Genomic DNA, 14,774 nt, shown 5'->3' with positions numbered 1-14,774 from the left:
TGTGAGAAGGAATAATGATATTTGGGCTTTTGAGTTTGGTGAGTTGGTGAGATGACGAGAAAATGTTTTCTCTTGGAACGTGTGGGAACGTCAGAAAGTGACGTTCGTACATGTAATGACGTCAGACCTTCCTCTCATCTAATTGAAAAGCAGTATATCGTGTAAATGCCACATTGAAAAAATATTTTCTCATTTTTTAAACAATCCTATCAAAACAATAAACAGTTGAGCCAAGTGTGCAATAATTTAAATGTGCGATCAGGACAGTGTAGGCATGAATAATTGACAGCCAACCGCCGTTCGTGAATAACAATGGATCGTTTCAGCAACAGAGTGACGTCAAAGAAGTGTTTTCAGCCTTAAATCATTACACTTTCCACATCACAGAAGCACCCTAGTGTTGATTCAATGGCGTCCAATACATTGTTTATCTGGACACTAATGACGTCTCTGCAGCCAGAAGCAGGATCACAAGGAACTGCCAGAGGAGCAGGGTTCAAAGGGGGAAATACGTTATCTGTCGAAAATGTATTTCCAGAAAGGATACTAATTTGTAAGCACTTGATTGGCAAAGCGGTTTCCGAATTCAGGTAAACAAACAAACGGTAATGAAAACCATCAGGTGAAAAACGCGCTCGTTAAAAATCTCAAATGGCTTGAGAGTTGCAGACTCCGTGTCTAGCCCCGACCCGCGTGCGTAATTTCTCCCGTCGGCGCATAGTGAATCACGTTTCTCATGGCTTGTAGGATTTGTATCATCTTTGCTCTTGTCTGAAGTTCAAGAGATTTGGGAAATTCCCGTCCCTTTTTCTGAAGATATTCGTTTGATATGAGTGAATGTTAAGTGATTGTGTAAACAAAGGCAGTGGCATCGTTGACTTAGGTCCCGTGAGTTCTCGTTTATCATTTTAACATTCGCCTGAACGTGGAGAATCGTTAAACGGATTTTCATTAGTCACGATTGTCTGAAGTATATTTTCAATGTAATGTGGCATATGCAACAGGCGTAATTTTCACGTTTAGAGTGCCGAGTGAAATGTTTGTATCACATCGTTGCCTAACTGGTGGCATACATGAGCTGTATGAGTTGAGATTGAGATTGAGATCTCAACAGATGACTAAATTCACGTTTGTTGTCTGCAGGTCCATTTAACAGAGAAATAGTTCATTTGCTCACTGATTGTAATCCCACAAACAATTACACTGTGTGACATACAGCTTCATTACTGTTTCAAAAGCAGTTAACACATGTTGAAAGTGCGATTTTCACAAGGAAAATGCGTTTTTCACAAGGAAAATGTGCAGCTTGGATATGTCAAATGTGTTGTTGTCAATTGTATACACTACTCCTTTCCTGTTTTAAGATTGTTTGATCTAATTTTAACCGTAAATCTTCCACAAGTATTGTGCAGATGTGGAAGTCACCGCCGACGGTTCTGAAGCGGTTCCTTTAAATTTGCCGTCATTCATCTTATGCAAGAGCGATATATTTTTTCCTCTTGAGCTGGCCCTATAAATTCTGCAGAAGTGGGGAAAAAATGAAGATTCATTTTTTTTCAAGAGGTTTTATGAATCTTACCTCTAGCCATCCATGACATTGAGTCTTATTTCTTTCACTTTGCGTGCTTCAACTTGACATCAGTAAAGCAATTTGCCTATATTTATAATAGTTGAAGAAATTACATGACATAAATATTCACTTGGATAGATAAGATTATCATGACAACGATAAGTTTTGTGTAGATACATACAATCAGCTTCAAATATAATTACATATTTTCATACCACTAAATATAGAATAGCATTAGTGTGTCTTGATTCTCACAGGTACGTACAGTCTCAACGTATACAGAACAAAGTTTATCTATAACTTGGCTATACCTACCTACGCAGAAGGAGAGCAGGCAAAGTCCCATCGTGATTGGCCGCGACTTTGACAACGACGGGAAGACGATGTATGCGAGGTAGAGGAGGAATGAGACTGCATAACACATGACAGCCAGGATAGAGAAAGCCTGAGCTGCCATACTGAAGTCTGGAAAATATAATGATGGTGATGATGATGATAATGTTGAAGATAATTACAATATAACCTCATCAAAATTTGATCGTTTATATCGAATCGACACCAGTCTTACTGGAATCAGTGAGGGGATGTCAGTGCCATGTTATGTGAATGAATATGGTTTTATGCCGCTGTTGCACTATTCAATTTACTTAATTCTCATATTGTTACGATATAAGCAGAGGACCCTGATTTTCGGAGTGGCTTGCTTTCGTCTTAGACTTGTATGTATTAGTAGTGGCAGCCGCAACAACTGCATTTGAAACGTCAGCTGCAACAACAGCGTTAGAAACAAGCTTATTAGCATTCACGCAGAAGCAATGGTAGCAGCAATAAGGGGATTATTGGTAGTAGTAGTAGTAGTAGTAGAAGTAGTAGTAGTAGCAGCAGCAGCAGCAGAACCAACAGTAGTCACAGTAGGAGGATTGTTAGTGAGTGAGTGAGTGAGGTTTACTTCACACTCAGCAATATTTCAGTGATATGGCCGCTGTCGGTAAATAATCGAGTCTGGGCCAGACAATCCAGTGATCAACATCATGAGCATCGATCCGTGTGAATGGGAACCGATGACACGTGTCAGCAAGGCCAGCGCGTCTGACCACCCGATTCCGTTAGTCGTCTCTTACGACCAGCAAGAGTTACTGAAGATTCTGACCCAGACCTTCACGAGTGATAGCAGTAGCAGCAGAAGCAATAGTAGTAAAGGTCGGGGGGGGGGGGGGGGGGGGGGGCATTGGTAGTAGCATTAGCAACGGAAGTAATAATAGCAGTAGTAGTAGCAGCAGAAGTAATAGCAGTGGTAGGAGAAGGATTGATAGTAGCAGTGGCAGGAGAACTAATAATAGCAGTAGCAGCAGCAGGAGTAATAGTAGCAGCCGTAGGAGAAGGATGAGAAGTAGTAGTAGCAGCAGAAGCAATAGTAGTAGAAGTAGGAGAAGAATTGGTAGTAGCAGTAGCAACAGAAGCAAGTGTAGCAGGACTACTACTACTAGTAGTAGCAGCAGTAACATCAGCAGTAGTAGTCGTACACCGTGAAGGTCCGCGTCAGAGTTGGTCTTCAGCAACCCATTCTCATCGCGAGAGGCGACTGACGCGACACTGGGATCGGGTGATCAAGCTCTCTGATATGGTAGATGAATGTCATCATACCCTAACTGTTTAGATCGATGCTCATGATGTCAATCACCGGAACGAACATACTTACACTGCCTTAATGCTATTTTACGTGGTGTTTTCTAAGTTTGAACTAATGCAACGAAAGCACTAATGAAACCAACAAAGAACAGTACACTTAAGAATTTGACACATGTAATATCTATGGTTCAAATTGATAGATCGATGCTCAGCATTTCAATAACTGGAATGTAGGTTATTCACATACCGCCGCAATATACCTGAATATAGGCGGCGTTAAAAAATAAACAATGAATAGTTAGCCGTACTAGTACAAGCAGTAGCAGTAAAGATATTATATAAGCGATGTAAGTATTCATGCTATCAAGTACACAGTAAACCTTTCTTACCTTAAACAAATACGATAAAACGTTTGAAATACTATCATAGTTCAAAGGTAAATACAGGCAATTAAGAAAATATTTCTATCGTTTAGCCGATTCGAGAAAAAAACAGTTCTTTAACTGAACCATGCGGAACTATCAATGTTGTCAGGGTAATAAGCGAGGTCGTGTCTTCGTGCCAACAAAACCTAATTACCACAACAGATGCACTCGCAAAATTAACGCACTTATGTTAAAACGTTCTTTTTTTCATTACAGAAAAAATGCGCTAAAGGAAATTTGCAATCCACACGGTCATATTAGATTACTCGTTTGTATGGATTCGGACCTCACAATTCGCCTTGTCACTGACAAGTGTTATCTGTGCAAAACGTGGTACCTAGGCTGTTAAAGTAATTGGCCTTTCTATTAACCTCCCTTATTAATCATTATTGCGTCCGCCCCTCTGCGCCGTTACATATGCCGCCATCTTTAATTGAGTTCTGATGTCGCAGGTTCGCTCAACCGTATCTTCTGTTGCCACGAGCGTGACACGAGCTGATGAGATCCCGTGGGGAGGTACTACTTCAGGGAATTGGCAATGGAAACACCATCAAATAAAAGAAATGGACACAAAGTTAGGAAGGGGCAACCAGGTTTATTCACGTACGAGAAATTGGAAAGTCATAAACATGTAGGCAAATAGGCGTCTTGTCAGACTTTTAAACTATCAATGAATGTTTAGCCCAAGGAAAAGCAATAAATGGCCGATAAACCGCTTAATATACAGTTCCTGGAATACCCTCCTTGAGAAACAGTTCCTACACGAAGTAGGTTTTATTTCGTTTTCGGGAAATTAATGGGGTTCTGATAAAGTAAATTGTGCGTTTTTATCCAAATTGTTTAAGGATTAGTTTTCAAGTGCTAAAAGTCTTCAAACTTTGTAGCTCTAAAGAACAATTCTTCCGCTTATGGGTCATTAACCCTGTAAACATCTGATCAGCTACTTACGTACATCAATGTACTCCATGGTGCCCCGCGGTTATAAATCGAATGGTTTAGGGTTAAATCGCTTGTAATCTCTACATCTTCAATTATACGGTTAGGATACATTATTGACCGTGAAATTAAACGATGTTATATTTCTTACAAACAAATAACTTTGAGCATAATACTACTTTTTCTCTCCCATAAATGGCGCATTTGATGATTTCATGATCGTCTTCATAGTTTGTTTAAAATTCAGTGTAAGGGAAAACGAACTCAACTGTTAAATATCTACCGAGAACAAGATGTGTTTTGTAACATAGCGTTATAACACTGAATTATAACAATTTTTCAGCCACAATAAACCTCTCAGACCTAATTTGGGATTCGAACCCACGATTAGTCGATTGAGACGACTTACCAACTCGCTTCCTCCCCATCAAGAAGAAACTTCACTTACTTAAGAGTTTGTCATTTTTTACGACGGATAACCATTTATGGCGCCATAGAGAAGTATCGCGATATTCCGCTTTGAGTGCCGATATTATAATTTGGCATCGCCAGAACTGCGCTGTAAGGATTCAAAGAGGTCAACCTTAAGAAACCCATGAAAACTAGTCTTCATTAACCCATGCTTATCGTTGGTGGCAACTACAGGGGCCAGGCGATAGGCCCGCTGATTTGACTGACACATGTCAACGTGTCCCACTAACGTAGACTGATGCTGATGATATTGATCACTCGATTGTCTGGCCCAGACTCGATCAGTTAATGCCGTCGTATAACTTGAATATTGCTGTGTGGCGTTAAACAAGAGTCAACCAGTCAACTGTATCCCAACTACGTAGATCGACATTAACGATTTCACGGTATAGTCATTACGTGGATCGATGCTCTTAATGTAAATCATCTGATTGTCAGGTTCAGACTCAATTATTTACAGACCGCCGTAGTGTAGTTGGCTTATAATGCCGAATAGGCCGTTAACAACAGATGAGTAAACGTAGGTTCTGTACTATCAGTTACAATGTGGATCAGTATAGCAGTGTGACAAAAAATACTGAGTCTAAGTATAATTAGCCTGCGTTAAACAACAAACAAATGTGACTGGACGTCACTGCCAGCTCTCTTACCAGCTTTATTCGGCAGGCAGGTCAAGCGGTTTTCCCCATCCATCAAATGTAAGTAACAGAAGTTCCATATTCCAAACGCCAGATCCTTCCCTGACGTTGACCATGACGTCGTTGCCAGGGAGATGAAGTAGGCGACCGCTGCAATCAGCAACATCACAAGCGACGACGCGAACAAACCTGACATGTGCATCCTGACTTGATAGGCGGCTCACTGGCGGTCACCGGGCCATCTGAAATATACAAGTGCCAGTTGCTTTTAGTGAAACATATGTTATTTGACAGGAATATGGTGGTATCGTTACCTTTACATCAAAACATCAACATATAAGTGTTACTTAAAAAAATGTACATGATAACAGTCATTTACATTAAAAGTCGATGTGTGCATTAAAAGCGTGCTGTCTTGTCACATACTCTCTGAAATGTACATGTTTTGGGGTTTGTTTTGTTTGTTTAACGCCGCAGTTATCACCATTCCAGCTATATGATGGCGTTCTATAAATAACTGAGTCTTGACCAGACAAATTAGTGATCAACATCATGAGCATCGATCTACGCAACCGGGAACCGATGACATGTGTCAACAAAGTCGGCGAGCCTGACCGCCCGATCCGTTAGTCATGTATGGTTTGCGGAAGACCAATTCCATCTGGTTCCAAGATCATCCATGTCAGCAAAGACCGAAGTAATAGACTAACGCAGGTATTAGATGTCAGTATCGATGCATATTTCTTAAGGTTAATAAAATGGTTCAAATCGATGTATGGTGTCAACGGAATACGAGTGAGTGAGTGAATGACTTAAGTTTTACGCATCTTTCAGCAACATTCCAGCAATATCACGGCGGGGAACACCAGAAATGAGCTTCAAACATTGTGCCCATGTTGGAAATCGAACCAACGGAATTCGGCATAACGGGATTACACTGAAATTTTGTTAATCCGTACAACATAGTGAAAACTGAAATCATCCAGGAAATCGCATTGTTCCTTTGGAGGTATATGGAAGTTCCAAACAAGACCTCTGGGAGCTGGAGTTCCTAGATAATCGTTAGATTTTGTTTTAAGGCCGGTAGTTTACAGATTTGGATTATCCGGTTTGGAGAGCGTTCAGTCTGCAGGGATTTGATGTAGTTTTGAGGCGTGAAAGATGAATAAGAGGTTTAACCCGCCCTAATCAGAGTCACACCATAAAGAGACACGATACTATCACATGTGTCAGCGTTTTTGCGGTTTCTAATTTAAACAGTAAGTTTTTTGTGAAATATTTTTTACATTAATGTCTGCTTTTACACATGCATCGGTAATATGTCACCTATCTGTCTCCTATTTATCTCCAAACAACATTAAACCTCACTCTGTTCAGTATATCTGCAATCCGGTCCGTCTACAATGTCATTCACGTTGCAGTTACCACCTACCCGAGAACTGCCTGCCCGGTCGTATTTCCACAAATAAATAGTGTGTAATCTCTCAGTTACACCTGATGTCATCCTGACGTCCCGTGATTGGCCATGCACGTTCACATGTCCGATATAAGATATATCCGTCTGGTGAAATGCACATACCCCGGGGTGTGATTATCATATCATTGGATATCAAAACAGCAGGCGAAGCAAAAATATATTTCCACTATAATGAAAAACTGAATTTTGAAATAGGATGATCATGTATTTTGGGCAGTATTTTTTCGTTTGCAAAAACAGTACTTCCACGGAGCAGCTGTGATGTTTAGAGTCACTTTCTCACCGGGTTGCTGAGGATGAACGATGAAAATGGCAACATTTGAGGAATAAAGAAATCACTGGTGGCATCAAACTTGTGCCAAAATCAACGTTGCATGTTGATAAGAAAATCCTTAAGTTCCAGTTGGAGATGCAAATGTGGTGCAATCACATGTGACCCTAAGCTGACGCACGTACCTATAGCGTGTGCCTGTCGAGCGATGATGATAAAGCCGATCTTGCATTAAAAATTCAATGTTAAATGTAGCCCTCTCATTGTTGTGTGAAATGCATGTGCAATTCGCCGGAGTCTTGAGTCTTGAAAGACATTTTAAATGAAGTTATATATTCAGAACTTGGCTACATTCAAAACTTGCCTCCAATGAGCTTCACATGTAAACCATACATGTTTAATACATTTTAAACAAAGAAATTAAATTCATTATTATTTTTCCACTCCACGTCTTTTTAAAAGCGGTTACAAATGACAGTGATGTTCATAAAATCGGAATGTGTATGATTTGTCAATCATTCTGGATTACCACAGCAACTTATGCTTTAATGGTAAGTATTAAATTCATTGTTCAGTTCCCCAAATATTTACCATCAGATCAGATGTTCACGAGTCAGTTTAACTTGTCCGTGGTCCTCATTTGTCACCAGCATGCTTGTGCAAAATGCCATCTTCGCATAATGCTGTGTGAGTGAGTGAGTCAGTGAATGAGTGGGTGGGTATGTGGGTGGATGAGTGAGTGTACCCATGTCTGGGTCTGTCTGGAAGGAATGCTTCAATGACTACGTTACCCTACACCCCCCCCCCCCCACCCCCCATCCCCGTACGCGCCAAATAAATCGTGGAAAATCATAATTTGTTCGTAAAATGTTGATTGAACACTGACCATACAGACTGCTCCGTACAATATTTAATACGCTTGGCATGAAAAAAGCCTCTACTTTTAGAAAAATCTCACTAAGACAATTGCTTACCATTCAACAGAGTAACGCATAGTCTCTGAATATATAATATAATTTTGATCGTAACAAACAAACCCATGTAAATTGAGACGGATCTGCAGGAAGCGGAGAGAATCAGACCTAGGAAAATCTAGACTTGCTTCATGTAGGTGTTTAGCTTTACCGAGGGGGCATGGCAGTAAGGAAAATAATGTGATTCCGGGACTGTTAGACAGACTATCCCCACCCTTCCCTATTCAACCCGACCCTCGCGGAGGAATATGGTCTTCTCAAGTTTTGATAGCCAGTCACTCAGCCTTTGAAGAGTTTGCTCGACATGCTGAAGACCTAGGTTCAATTCCCCACACGGGTACGGGTACACGAAGCCCATTTCTGGTGTCCCCCACAGTGACATTGCTGGAATATTGCAAAAAGCGGCATTAAACCATACTCACTCACTCACTGACTTATCTAAGATCTTTCTGTGGGCAGTTGCATTCTCCTCACACATGTACTCCACTTTTCTAAACAGCATCTCGGCATTGTTGAGTTAAACCGCAGATACAACATCTCGGTCCTAATTTCAGTAAACCTTCATTTCAGATCGACATCAATGCTATAATCAACGCTTTTCTTCCCCTACAGAAGCGAGAATGTCTGCACGGTGTTGGTGGAGTAGGTCTGGCATGCGATGAATCTGCCTGCACGACCTCTAACAAATGGCAAAAATCCGGAAAAAATAATAATGCTGTATAATAAAAGAAACACGCCTTGTCTATGGGAAGGTTTTGTTATGGCGACTTGACTGGGCCATTGTGGAATGGTATCTGGAATATTCTCTGGCGCGGGCTTTGACACGCGAAGAGCCCTGCTCTGGTTCGAAATCAGCTAGAGACACGAGCATGTTTTCCAGATAATTTCACTTCATGTAATTTAATTCTCCGCTCTGGTTACACCTTTCGTCGGTGGTGTCCGACATTTTGCCGACTGCTGGAACAGCGAACGATGAGTGCCGTATTTCCCATGGTATGTGTACCGTGGTATGACCGCGTGTGTTACCTCAATATGAACATACTTTGAGAAAATCGAATGGTGACCGTGAGTGAGCATAATTTTATGTTTTACCAAAACTGCAGCAATGTAAAGGCAAGAGACATCTGGAAGAAACATTAGAGGCTGTTTCAACTGTTGGGCGAGGACAGTTGCCAGAGGGATATTATTCAAGACTTTCTCAATCAGTTAACTTGCAGTATTGATCATGGTCTTCACATGTCGAACCCGAGCCTGCAGCATGAGTGACGAACGCTTTAACCATTAGATCATATCATGATGTTTGAGCCTGTATCCAAAAAGTCGTCATGTCGTTGCAATGCATTATCTGCTTTACCTCGATTCCACATATGTTTTCGATTACAAATGTTAATGGAGATATACACTGAAAGCAATATCTATAACCATAATATGTAACATTATTCGATCAACAAAATGATACCAGTCCCATTGATGCTAGGTGACGGGTGGTGGATGTATTACAAAACCATCCTCGTCAATGGTTGCTGCTATCAGTAATAGAACCCAATATTTTTATTTGTCACAATAACGTTTGCAACAAACTGAAACAGCAAAACATCCTTCGAATACCACTTTTGGGAACTCTCTATTCTACTTTAACCACGTTGGTTGACCGTCCAATGATACATGACTACCTGCAGGCATATAATGTGTCGAAATTATACGCAAAAACGTCAGTTTTGTGAATGCATTGTATCTATGGAGACATTGGAGACTAGTCTGAAGAAATCTAGACAGCAAACTGGAACGCAATGAAACACCATGGTAATCTCTGTATAGGAGACGTTTCCGACCTGATAGGAACTACGCACCCATCCCCCGATCTCCACTGGACTGCAAATAAAGGTAACACCAATCTCCCGGCTCATCTACGTCTGTTTTCAGCTCATTGATTGTTTGGGGTCAAATTCACTTTTTTAGTGTATACTTTCTTTTGTCCCTCAGTGTAGATGGGAGTTGATACCATCTCAGTGCCATGAAAAGGTGTTTGGAAAGCATTATAATATTGATGGCAAACCAGTTGTCGAATGTGTTGCCAATGTGTGAATAGACCATTGCAGGGCTGGCGGTATGTGTCTACCTAATGAAATATACACCACGCAGAAACATGTCTACATCATGTCCGCTAACATTCTTTTTACATTACTGTGTAGTCCTGATTCCTGCCATGCTCTTCATTATTTATAGAGAGTGCTTAGGATTAAAAAAAATCTCCGTTACTCGCACATTGGTACTAGAATATACATGTCATTATCGAATATATTATCCACAAAAAAGAAAGACACGCATAGACGAGAAATCCGTTGCTTAAAAGTATTTTCAAACATGTATACCTCGTCCACAAATAGACATTCGTGCGTGAAATTTTGCACCTGTTTAGAACAGGGTAATGTTCATACGACGGAGTGGATACTTTTAGATAACGGAGACGCTGAGTGCAATGGTGAGGACGTAGCATGATCCCAACGTCGGGTTTCCTGGCTCTCAGACCAATCTCTTTCAACCTGTTTCATAGTTATATCCACTGAAGGCCAGGCACACTGGCTGCTTTACTCTCACATGTGGCAGTAGGATCGCGCAACTGTAGTACCCGGATGTACTGATCTTGGGCTGCAGTGGTAACTCAAGGTCTGCCTGCACGGGGACGGTCAAATGCTTGGTTGCAACAGGCTGCAAGCCATGATATCTTGGTCAGACTAACATTCAGACACCTTGTAACATAAGACTGGTAATCTCCAGCATGCATTCTTTGATTGGCGAAATCTCATTAAAATCAACACTTTCAGGTAAAATCGATTTTTTTACTTGTGCAATTGTGTAAAGTAATGTTACGAACACATTTGCTACATATTTTGACGATTGTTTGAACACAATAGGTAATTAATAGATTTATAAAAACACAAATCGCCTATGCGTTTCTTTTTTCGGGATAGTAGATATGCTTTGAGCCACTTTGCATTTTGAATTGTTTTCAAGTGTAGCGAAATGGGGATGTGTCAAAAGGCAATCTCTAGCAATCTTTCAAAACAATGCTTATGTAAATCCAAAACAAATCAATTACACATAAGTAATGTCATACAGATAAGACAGAAGACATACTGTCTCTAATGTTTAATTCTGTAACAGATATAATCATAATGTCACAATGACGTTTCGGGGTTGAGAAGCGTTTTTCAAGTTTAATTTTATTGCAGGATTCACTTTCGTTTTGTTTGAATCACATTTTTGTTCGTCATTGGAACACACAATCCGAAATCGATGGATATAGTATACTGATTGATATAAAATAGTCAAAATCCGCGATCAATCTGCGGATTCTGAAAATCTTCCCGCCTTTGAGAATTCGTAGAATTTGGTTTGTGGCATAAATTCGAATTTAAAAATTGGAACCTACAAGGTCAGATGCAATATAACGACTAGTAATTGTACAAGTACATGAGTACCAAAACGCAACATGGAACACATCAAGGTGTCTCTTGCTGTGTAAAGGTATGAGCACTTTTACTAAAGCTTTTCTTGAAAACTCAAAAAGAGTTGAAACTACCCAGTCACATCCCCAATGCATATTTGGACGAGGAAATGCATACCTTTGTTGCATGTGTTCGTCCTTGGTGCTATCGGTTGCTTCACTCAAGAAAACAAACATGTTTTCTCTCGAAACCAAACTGCATCGAATTGTCGATTTTACTCACAGTGTAAACGAAAAACAAACCAAAAATACTTTTCTGAGTGCATGGCATTTGGGATCAGGTTCGTGTTCCTCTTGTGTTTATTTTCGGATATATTATAAGATACTTTTGCTAGACAAGCTCAAAAGGTGTGACTGAATGAATCACAAAGGGCGCTTCGTTTACCGTTATGTATAACAACGATCACACACAGCATAATCCAGTTTATCCATAGTTATTTACTTCCTCCTGGGCGAAACAGTTCGCCTTGATGCTATCAGGCTTTACTTTCTAACAACACATAAAAGTGAAGAAGTTTAAGTCCCGAAGTCAAACCTGTCGTAATAACGGTAAACATAACGAAAAGGGGTCCTGGAACATTCCTCAACTGTGGAAATCTAGACTTGCCACATAGTCTAAACTTTAATGGGCTTTCTTGGACAGACTTGTTTTAGGGTCAGCATGGTTAATATCAAGGTAGCAATATGCAAAGCGATCTTTGATCGTAACACCCATACCTTGCCTAAACACTCTTACGACTGTCCTATCGCTAAAGGTGATTTGTATAACGGTACCCTGGCAGTCAACAGTCGTTATTACCGAATTTTGTATTACTTGTGACGTGTTCTGTTGGATACACTAGGCATTTGCCATGCTACTCGTGTACCTGAACTGCCGCGGAAATAAAAGTATATATTGTGTTTGATTGTGGCTAAAAAACAAACAAAATAAATTGCGTTTTGAAGGTAATACGGGTATCAAAATTGAGTTTTGTGCCTTGTGTTTGTTCTTTTGAGCTTAGTAATGTTCTGAAAGCTATTGTATGAGAAGGTGTAGTGACTGATAAAAACAATATTGGGCGAAACAATTCGCCTCGATGCTATCGGGCTTTCGAGCAGATTAAGAACAGACTGGTGTACGTCCAGGTGTCAAATATGTCGTAATAATGATGTTTATTTGAATGATGGCTAGGTGTTTGCTTTGAAAATGCAGTTTTCTATTGTATACATTCTTTTTGCACGGTGTTTATTCTAGTCTTTAAGATACATATTCCATGTCAAAAAGTCAGCATACAGCTTGTTCCGAGTTATTTACCACATGATGTGCTGTTTGTGATGTCATTCACATCGAATACGATGATAACACAGCATACTTCCAGAATATGAAAACCAACGAGCGAAATAGAAAGGTATAATTATCGTGATACACTGGCCAGGTGTACAAACAATATTGAGGTATCACAATCCGTGATATTTATTTCAACAACCAAAATACACCCACACTATACCTCTCTTAATCTACTTACTTGTGTTTCTCGGTGGGAAATATGTCAAAACATTTGCCCGAGTGGATGTTAATGGCGGAAACGTGTAGGTCAAGTGAAACCGACATGTGGAAGTCAATTTCGTCTAAAACAACAAATAGGAGGCATGTTAGTTTATCAGTGCCAATCACACGTGCGCCCAGATAGATAGCTCTACTTATGTTTGATAGTTCAGTCGATGTCAAAGAGTGCAATGAACATATGAAATCGAATATGACACGGGGACCGGCCATTCGATATTCGGGGGTGTGGGGTGTTGTGTGTTGAGAGGAGGTGTAAACGTGGGATCATCATTTCCTCATAATAACAGATAAAGTAATGTGGCTCTCCGTTTACAAGATAACCTTATGTTTAGAGAATTAAGTTGTCGTACGTCATTACGTATACGAATTTTTACTCCCCTCCTTCCAACCTTGTCGGATAATTCCCCGTCCCCTCGAGGAAACTAGTCCCGATTTCACAAATATCAGGGGTCCTGATGTCGGTGTTTTGATGAACAAATGTTTCCCCGTGAAACAGGTGTATTCCACCAAACTGCATCTGTGATTTCACTAAAATATCGTTTAGAAGAGATAACTGCATATAATCCATTTGCTGTGTTTGTCAATAGTAATTGCCATGGCACGCAGTATGAAGATACATGTAGTTTACTTAAGATAGAAGCTTTGATAGTTTATTGTTGCTTAATACCACACACAGCAGTATTTCTCACTGAGAACAAACAACCTAGTGACTCTGCGGTCGTAGCTGTGATACGTGAGTGAGTGAGTGAGTTTAGTTTTACGCCACATTCAGCAATATTCCAGCTATATGTTGGCGGTCTCTAAATAATCGAGTCTGGGCCAGACAATCCAGTGACCACCAACATGAGCATCGATCTGCGCCCCTGGGAATCGATGACATGTGTCAACCAAGTCAGCAAGCCTGACCACTCTATCCCGTTAGTCGCCTCTTACAACAAGCATAGTCGCCTTTTATGGCAAGCATGGGTTGCTGAAGGCCTATTCTAACCCAGACCTTTAGTTGGGATACGACTAAGGTGGGTGGCATGGCCTCCCGATCCCGTTAGACAAGCATGAGCAGTTTTAACCTGAATCCTCGTGGGTAGGTGTTAGCGTTCTAATATGTAAGATAAAACATATTGGATATAATGATATTCTCCTCCACAAAATGAACACAGCTTTTGAACATATGATGAGTTTAATATGATAATATGATTGGCATTCTAGAAGTTGAGGCGTCCATAACATTGCCATCATCTGATTTGAATACATGATCTGAATATAGCAATCAGAAAATACAGTGGTACGCCTCTATTGTTAAATGTCATGTCAGAACTGAAATTGGCATGC

General features: G+C 40.4%; 1 protein-coding gene across 1 annotated transcript in view; it reads right to left on the bottom strand.

Moving 5' to 3' along the window:
* LOC137291116 (uncharacterized) overlaps positions 1 to 14,774 on the bottom strand; it is a 33,188-nt gene that overhangs the window by 7,619 nt on the left and 10,795 nt on the right. The window contains exons 2-3 of the mRNA XM_067822397.1: positions 5,682 to 5,911; positions 1,886 to 2,035 (exon numbers count right to left, since the gene is read on the bottom strand). Of these exons, the coding sequence (XP_067678498.1) occupies positions 1,886 to 2,035; positions 5,682 to 5,871 (340 nt within the window). The 5' untranslated portion in view covers positions 5,872 to 5,911. The remainder of the gene's footprint in view (positions 1 to 1,885; positions 2,036 to 5,681; positions 5,912 to 14,774) is intronic.

The sequence above is a fragment of the Haliotis asinina genome, chromosome 7, assembly GCF_037392515.1.
Source record: "Haliotis asinina isolate JCU_RB_2024 chromosome 7, JCU_Hal_asi_v2, whole genome shotgun sequence".
NCBI classification, from domain to species: Eukaryota; Metazoa; Mollusca; class Gastropoda; order Lepetellida; family Haliotidae; genus Haliotis; species Haliotis asinina.
The sequence above is the reverse complement of the archived record's forward strand: the minus strand, read 5'-3'. Positions and strand labels throughout refer to the sequence as shown.